Consider the following 8798-nt stretch of genomic DNA (forward strand, 5'->3'; position numbering starts at 1 on the left):
GGCAGAGCCTTCTGTCCTGACGTGCTCCGTTTGGTGCCCGTTGAAGTGAAGGCCACTCGTTTAGATGGTGCTGAGAAGAGAGTCAATAACGTCATAGATAATCTCAGTGGCTGTTACAGAGAGACCTCTTTACTTGGAGTGTGTATATCTCTCTTCTTCTTTTTTTAATCCCCAGAGGGATATTTTTTTATTTTGCAAATACTACAAAAACTACAAAGAAATATTAGGGAAGGGACTACAACTAAGGATAAAGGAAAGCAAACCACACTAAACTAAAACCCCAAGAGGAGGAGATCTTTTCACTGTTAGTAAAAATGTTAGTACAATTAGTTTTAATATCACAATATACTTGCAGAGTTCTTGCTCATTACAATTCGTTATTTATATGTTATTTTGTTAGTTGTTATGAGAGAAGTCTCTGATCATCTTCTTCTTCTTCGCTTCAGAAGGCCATTTTCCAAGTCCTTCTGCCTTTACTTCGGCTTTCTGTCTCTAAAATCGTATACCACTCTGACAGGTCCAGCACCCTTTTCTGCCGCAGAATCCTCATCCGTTCCCGAGGTAGCAGAGTCACTAGACTTCGTTTCTTCCTCTTTGGACTCTTTGTCTGTCCCCGAGTGTGTATATCTCCAGTCAGTAGCTGCCTGTCACTTGCAGCTGATGAACTTCCACTATTCGTTGTCCTGTGTGGGAGGCTGGGGGCTGGTTCAGACAGTAATTTGAAAACCCCTTTCCTGTTGTCCTTCTCGCACTTGATCTGCTCCTATTTCAGTACATGGCTCTGCGTTCTTCCCTACAGTGAAATCTCTTTCGAGCTCATCCTCCCTGTCTTCCTTCATCTTGCCAAATGAGTTGGGTCATGATGATGCTTGTCATGCTGGTTTTCTCTCTGTGTCTGTCTTTCCTAGTGGACGGGAGGCAAATCGCTGCCAATATGCGGGGGATTGGAATGATGCCAAACGATCCCCGAGTGGAAGAAACATGCTTTCGGGGGCAACAAAGCCTCTTATGGCAAAAAGACTCAGCTGTCAATCATTGAGCAGCGGGAAAGCCTCCCGATTTTTCGGCTAAAGGATCAGCTTATCCAGGTGAGAGAGAAAGATCAGCCTCTCGCGGCTGGACCAAGGAGCCACCTAGCCTAGCACCCCATCCTGCTGATTCCGGTAGCCTGGTTGGCACAGCAGACGTCACCAGTAGGCCAGAGTCCAGAAGGGGCATCTCTCCTGTGATTTCCACCTTTGGCTCCTGAGACTCCCAAGTCGTCTTCTGGTGGAGGGATTTCTTTCTCCTTCGGAGGAAGACTCAGCAAAGGGAGTCATAAGATTCAGCCCACCATCCGTTTCCTTTTGTAAGAGCTTGAAGACCACCCCGGGGGGGGGGGCGTTAGGTGAACGGAGGGAGGAAGCCAAACGGGCATTTGGGCCTGGGACAGCTGACCCAACCTCTGATCCCTGGAAGGGCCAGCCAGGGCTCCTCCTGTTTGAGTGTTTTTGCTAATGGGCTTTCAGGTATTTTTCCGTCAGGGACAATAAATGTTTTAAGAAATAGTTTGAAAATCCAATATGCTTGGGATTCTGCAGGAGCTCTGAGAAGTCAAGTCAAGTCAACCTTTATTGGCATAAATTATCAGTACCATTTATACATTTTAAAACCAGTTAAAACTCATATATACAATCCTAGAAGAACCTTTGGCGCAGCTTTAAAGCCAAGCAGAGAAACTTAGCCACCTTCTCTGTGATGTCCGGACTGAAATCTCTTAAAAGTCTATTCACCTTAAGTGCATCAGAGCAAGCACCCATGCTGGTTAAAAGAGAGTGTTAAGTAAGTGATCCTTAGGTCCATATACAAATTGCAGTGCAGGAGAACATGAGTGATAGAGCTTAAACTCTGAGAATTCATTACAGGCCAGATGTGGACTGTCACACCTTTATATGTGCCCAGACTTGTAGGCCCAGCCCTGTGTTTAGCCCATCCTCTCCAGCATAGGGGGTATTCATTTGCACGACCCGCTGGCCCGGGCCAAGGATGGAACCGAGCAGCCCAGGAGTATAGCTTGGCCGGGGTTCATTGGTTAGGGTCTGGAGCCAATACAACCCATTCACAAAATCTGCCACAAGCTAGAAAATACAAATTACAAAAGTGTGTTGGGCAAACCATCGACTACAAACAAGGCAAGTTAAATAGTCTTATATGTTGTGCATATACATATATGCAGATGTACAGATTCTAAGTTAAGGAATTGAGTATTTATGCCTACATCCCAATTTACTGTTGAAGTCTGAAGCATAGCGATAAGTGACGAATCCAAGGCTACTGAATGACTCGACGTCAGAGGAGTCTTCAGTAGAGACAGCCTCTTCATACAGCACTCTCTTGCTTCACGTCACAGACCAGAGACATTATCACAGTGGGCACAGGATGCAAATGCACCCAAGTCTTTTTTTTTCTCCTTGGGGAGGGCTGAAGATCAGAGAAGCGGTTTGCCAAAGATAGTTGCATTCAGCTGCAAACTCTACTCCGTGTTGTGTAGTTTAAAATGGAACTAGGTGAGGTTGTGACACTTGTGGTATCAGTTACTGGTGGTTGGTCTTAAAGATCTCTGGCCCAGCATGCATCCTGTACTCCATAGTCCGGGGCGGGGGGGGAGACACCCTTATCTAATAAAAGGAGCAGGATTTGTTCTCACCCAGGAGCAGGGAGCGTAGGTCTCGTGTGGTGAGGTTAGAATGGAGGAGTGGAGAATTACGTGAGCCACTTTGGGTCCCCGTTGGGGAGAAAGTCGAGAAACAAATGAAATAAGTAAATGAACAATCTCTCTGAACTGCCCCACTCCCTCTGGGGGCCAGACTGCCCGGGTCCTGTACAATTTGGTGCTGCCGCCGGGTGCTTTGCTGCGTCCGTTCAGTCTGCCCAAGGGCCGTGCGCCCCAGTCCTTCTGCTCCCCACAGCAGCGCACGAGGTGCATGACATCCGCACTCCTCCCCCACTGTGATTCCCAGGATCTGGTTTTCAGAGGTTTGCTGTCTTTGTACACATCGTCCAGGTGCACCTTAAAGACGAACAGAATTTGCGGGAGGGGAGGAGCTTTTGTGACTCACGAGAGCTCCTCCCCTGCCACAAAGGTGCTAACTGGATTCTTGCTGTTTTCTGCTGCTGTGGACAGGTTATGACGGGGGTACCCGTCTTGATCTTTGTACACACAGGTTGTATTAGGTTCTAGGGGCCATCCTTGGGGAACTTGTCTAATTCCTTTTTAAAAACCATCTGAGCAACTGACTTTACTTATGGACCGTAGCAACTGAGTCCTGTTCTGAGAGAAAAGCAATCCGTAAATTCTGAAAGTAAAACTATAACTGGGATGTTTGGCAACATAATCATCAGCTTGTGGGATAGTTGGATCACCCCTGTTTCCTGCCAGATGGTAGTATCTGGTGTGTATGTGGGTGCGTTCAGACGGCGTGGCAGAGCGGTTTAAACTGCTCCGGTTCCAACAGTAATTTGATCCGGGGACAAGCGCGGTCACACGTACCTGTCTCACCGCGCAGCACATCGCTCCCGGGCATCCACACTGTCCACAAACTTCAGGTGCGCAGTGGCGTTTCCCCCACACACACACAGTTTGCACATGTGCACATGTGCATAGGCAATCTTTCATATAATTGAGATCCTTGCGCATGCGCAGAACACTGTATCCTGAAAAGCATGCCCTGAAGCGAAGACTTCCCTTTAAACTTGAACACCGAGCCTTAAACTAGGCACCGGTTTTTTTTTTCCATTTTATTAACGTCGGGGCGAAGCTTCACCCAAACGCATATCGCCAAGGCTAAAAATAAAATGGAGGACGAGACGCAATCACATGGCAGGAGAATGCGGCTACAACCAGAGCACCAGGAAAACACCACTTTGGGACCTGGTAGCAGAATACTCCGGTTTAAAGGGGGTTTGCAATGGACAGGAGGCAGATGTGCGTGTGATCGCGCATAAGTAGTCCGTTTCTAACCGGCATGTATACCAGCTTAAATGGCCCGTCTGAATGCACCCTGTGCGTGTAGGCTTGCGTACATGCCCAAACATTGCGTTTTGTTAAAAGCTTTCGATGGAGTAGCCTCTTGGACAGGTGTGAGCCCATTATTTATCCGTAGCACAATGAAAACACTTGGGGGCATCGCAGCAAAATGCTAGCAACTTGATTTAAAAAACGGACAAACTAAAATCCAGTTTTGCAGCATTAAAGAAGCAGATTATGGTTCGATTCGCTAGGTCATTTTCCTCTTTGACATAGTAGCAGCTGGAAAGTATTTGGACATAATAACTGATTAACTGGAAGGTGAATTTGCACCAGCCTGTTTCAGTGCCTTTTCCCTTTCCAGGCGGTCCATGATAACCAGATACTGATCGTCATTGGAGAGACCGGCTCCGGGAAGACGACTCAGATCACCCAGTACCTGGCTGAGGCTGGCTACACCTCCCGTGGGAAGATTGGGTGCACCCAGCCACGTCGTGTGGCTGCCATGTCTGTGGCCAAGAGGGTCTCTGAGGAGTTTGGCTGTTGTTTGGGGCAGGAGGTAAGAGGTGGCTCCGGGGTGGGTGGAGGAAGCTCTTTCAGTACAGGAAACTTGACCCAGGACAGTAGCTGTGCATGCTGCTTTCCCCCAAACGAAAGGAGCAGGGAACTTTGTGATGGATGGGGGCCGTGTTGCTGACCGGAGGTTGGCCGGGGCTCACCCCAAAAGCATTTACAGTACATTATCTCCTGCACTCTCCTCCTTGCTCATGTAGCCATCGGCAGGGCTATTTTTGGGCAGGAACGCACAGGAACGGAGCTCTGGCTGGCTCCTGAGTTGGCCACACCCAGCAGGAACTCATTAGCATAATAGGCCACACCCAACAGCAGAAACTCATTCGGATTGGCTACATTAGGGGTGTGTGGCCTAACATGCAAAGGAGTCCCTGCTACAAAAAAAGGCCCTGGGTTTTGACCACAAACAGGGTAAACAGAATAAGAAGCAAAAGGTGGGTGTGGCTGGATGACCACACTTCTGGCAACACGGGGCTGTGGTCTGGTATGCTAATGAGCTGTGGTGTCAGGGTGTGGCCTAATAGGTTAATGAGTTTCAGCTGTTGGGTGTGGCCTATTATGCTAATGAGTTCCTGCTGGACTTTTTCTACAAAAAGCGGCACGTGTTTTCTCACGCCCCTCAGGTTAATCTTTGCCCCATTCATTGACACGTGGAACAAGTTGCCTTTCTCATCAGCACCTGCCTGTTGAGAAAGGCTCAAAATCCTTCCTTCAGATGCTGCAGGCAGCTGAAGTTCATTCATCTGTGCTGCTTTTACTAGTCTGGGTAGGGAGCAGGGGGGAAACTTCGACATCTCTGTACCATTGGAACAAAGTTTGGGTGCCTGCACACGAAAGCTTATGCCCAATATTAACGTCGGGGCGAAGCTTCACCCAAACGCATATCGCCAAGGCAAAAATAAAATGGTGGATGAAAAGCGGAAGCCTTGGGCTTCCAGCAGAAGTGGCTCTACACTGTCAGAGGTGCAATCACACAGAAGGAAAATGCGGCTACAACCGGAGCACCAGGAAAACACCACTTGGGGACCTGGTGGCAGAATACTCCGGTTTAAAGGGGGTTTGCAATGGTTGGCGACGGCTAGGGACAGGAGGCAGATGTTGTGCATGTGATCGCGCATAAGTAGTCCGTTTCTAACCGGCATGTATACCGGCTTAAATGGCCCGTCTGAACGCACCCTGTGCGTGTAGGTTTGCGTACATGCCCAAACATTGTGTTTTGTTAAAAGCTTTCGATGGACAGGTGTGAGCTCATTATTTATCCGTGGCACAATGAAAACAGTTGGGGGCTATGTTCCCTCTAATCTGTGGAGTCTTGTGAGCAAAAATTCTATTTTGTGAGCCCCTGGCATTAAAGCGATTTGGCTGCTGCATCAATTAGTTTGCTCTGGAGCCCTCCTTCCTGAGCCGAGACAAAAATGTGTGAGCCGGAGGCTAGAAAACTGTGAGCTAGCTCACACTAACTCAGCTTAGAGGGAACACTGGTTGGGGGCATCGCAGCAAAATGCTAGCAACTTGATTTTAAAAAACGGACAAACTAAAATCCAGTTTTGCAGCATTAAAGAAGCAGATTATGGTTCGATTCGCTGGGTCATTTTCCTCTTTGACATCGTAGTAGCTGGAAAGTATTTGGACGTAATAACTGATTAGCGGGAAGGTGAATTGCATCCTCTTTTGCCACCAGCCTGTTTCAGTGCCCTTTTCCCTTTCCAGGCGGTCCATGACAACCAGATACTGATCGTCATTGGAGAGACTGGCTCCGGGAAGACGACCCAGATCACCCAGTACCTGGCTGAGGCTGGCTACACCTCCCGTGGGAAGATTGGGTGCACCCAGCCACGTCGTGTGGCTGCCATGTCTGTGGCCAAGAGGGTCTCTGAGGAGTTTGGCTGTTGTTTGGGGCAGGAGGTAAGAGGTGGCTCCGGGGTGGGTGGAGGAAGCTCTTTCAGTACAGGAAACTTGACCCAGGACAGTAGCTGTGCATGCTGCTTTCCCCCAAATGAAAGGAGCAGAGAACTGTGTGACGGATCGGGGCCGTGTTGCTGACCTGAGGTTGGCCAGGGCTCACCCCAAAGCATTCACGGTACGTTATCTCCTGCACTCTCCTCCTTGCTCATGTAGCCATTGGCAGGGCTGTTTTTGGGCAGGAATGGAGTTCCGGCTGGCTTCTGAGTTGGCCACGCCCAGCAGGAGCTCATTAGCATAACAGGCCACACCCAACAGCAGAAACTCATTAGGATTGGCTACATTAGGGGTGTGTGGCCTAACATGCAAAGGAGTTCCTGCTACAAAAAAAGGCCCTGGGTTTTGACAACAAACAGGGTAAACAGAATAAGAAGCAAAAGGTGGGTGTGGCTGGATGACCACACTTCTGGCAAACAGGGGCTGCGGGCTAGTATGCTAATGAGCTGTGGTGTCAGGGTGTGTCCTAATAGGCTAATGAGTTTCAGCTGTTGGGTGTGGCCTATTATGCTAATGAGTTCCTGCTGGGCTTTTTCTACAAAAAAAGCCCTGGCCATCGGCACATGTTTTCTCATGCTCTCAGGTTAATCTCTGCCCCATTCATTGACACTTGGAACAAGTTGCCTTTCTCATCAGCACCTGCCTGTTGAGAAAGGCTCAAAACCCTTCCTTCAGGTGCTGCAGGTGGCTGAAGTTCATTAATCTGTGCTGCCTTTACTGGTCTGGGTAGGGAGCAGGGGGGGAAACTCCGACGTCTCTGTACCGTTGGAACAAAGTTTGAGTGCCTGCACACGAAAGCTTATGCCCAGATTTGAACTTTGTTGGTTTTAAAGGAGCCACCGGACTCAAACTTTGTTCTGTTGTTTCAGACCAACACGGCTACCCACCTGAATTCTCTATACCATTACGTTGTCGAAGACTTTCATGGCTGGAATTCATTAGTTGTTGTAGATTTTTTCGGGCTGTATAGCCATGGTCTTGACATTGTAGTACCTGACGTTTCGCCAGCAGCTGGACTGGCATCCTATACCATTGTTCTCTTGAAATCTTTTCTCTGCCTAGAGGGCTGCTTGCCTCCAAGGCATTAAAAATTTACAAACAAAACAGCATTCGGCATCATGGGAACATGAATTTTGCATCCCGTGTAAATTATATTTTCCCGTAGGTTGGTTTTGTGTAACTGACCCTGCTTCTGCTAGTCATGCCGTGCAGGGATGCTTGGACAAATCTGAGGTCCATTTGCAGCTTCTGCTAGTCATGCCGTGCAGGGATGCTTGGACAAATCTGAGGTCCATTTGCAGCTTCTGCTAGTCATGCCATGCAGGGATGCTTGGACAAATCTGAGGTCCATTTGCAGCTTCTGCTAGTCATGCCGTGCAGGGATGCTTGGACAAATCTGAGGTCCATTTGCAGGTTCTGCTAGTCATGCCGTGCAGGGAGGCTTGGACAAATCTGAGGTCCATTTGCAGGTTCCTCCCCTTCAGGACTGCCTTCCCAGCCTCAGCAGCTAGAACCCTGCAGTCTTGTACGGACAATGGAGAGAGGCAGCTTTCTGACTGATGCAGCCCCTACCATTGTCTGCACTCACCTGCATGAAATCCACACTGCCCGGTTTGTCTCCTCTGCGTGACACAGATGGTAGAGACGTGGACAGGCTGGGAGACCTGTTGGGGACATCCACCTGAGACCAGATGGAAGTGGGCTGGGTAGGGGGTTGTAGGCTTGGTGTACAGGCCAGAGGGTCCCTGTCTTTGCGGTGAACTGGCATCCTACACCATTGTTCTCTTAAAATCTTTTCTCTGCCTAGAGGGCTGCTTGCCTCCAAGGAATTAAAAATTTACAAACAAAACAGCATTCTGCATTATGGGAACATGAATTTTGCAAGATGTGCTTGTGACATTGGTTGGTAGGTTGGTTTTGTGTAACTGACCCTGCTTCTGCTCAGTTCTCTGTAATCAATGCTGCTTTTATTCCTCCCCCCCCCTTATCCGCCCCCACCGGCAGGTTGGCTACACCATCCGATTTGAGGACTGCACAAGCCCTGAGACGGTGATCAAGTACATGACGGATGGGATGTTGCTGCGGGAGTGCCTCATCGACCCAGACCTCACTCAATATGCAATCATCATGTTGGACGAAGCCCACGAGCGGACCATACACACGGATGTGCTCTTCGGTCTCCTGAAGAAGGTCAGAGCTCTTTCAGCCCCTCCCGTGCCGGTGTGACGGATGGGCCGAGGTCCTCGTCCTCCCCCCCCCC

At 49.1% G+C, this 8798-nt stretch overlaps 1 protein-coding gene across 1 annotated transcript in view; it reads left to right on the forward strand.

Moving 5' to 3' along the window:
- LOC107123358 (ATP-dependent RNA helicase DHX8-like) overlaps positions 1–8728 on the forward strand; it is a gene marked incomplete at its 3' end in the record, with an annotated part of 24216 nt that extends 15488 nt beyond the window's left edge. Inside the window, exons 10-12 of the mRNA XM_015426597.1 lie at positions 972–1088; positions 4371–4565; positions 8543–8728. Coding sequence (XP_015282083.1) covers positions 972–1088; positions 4371–4565; positions 8543–8728 — 498 coding nt within the window. The remainder of the gene's footprint in view (positions 1–971; positions 1089–4370; positions 4566–8542) is intronic.
- Positions 8729–8798: the final 70 nt, after the last annotated feature.

This window comes from Gekko japonicus, unplaced genomic scaffold (genome assembly GCF_001447785.1).
Source record: "Gekko japonicus isolate JY-2015 unplaced genomic scaffold, Gekko_japonicus_V1.1 scaffold1636, whole genome shotgun sequence".
Taxonomy (NCBI): Eukaryota; Metazoa; Chordata; class Lepidosauria; order Squamata; family Gekkonidae; genus Gekko; species Gekko japonicus.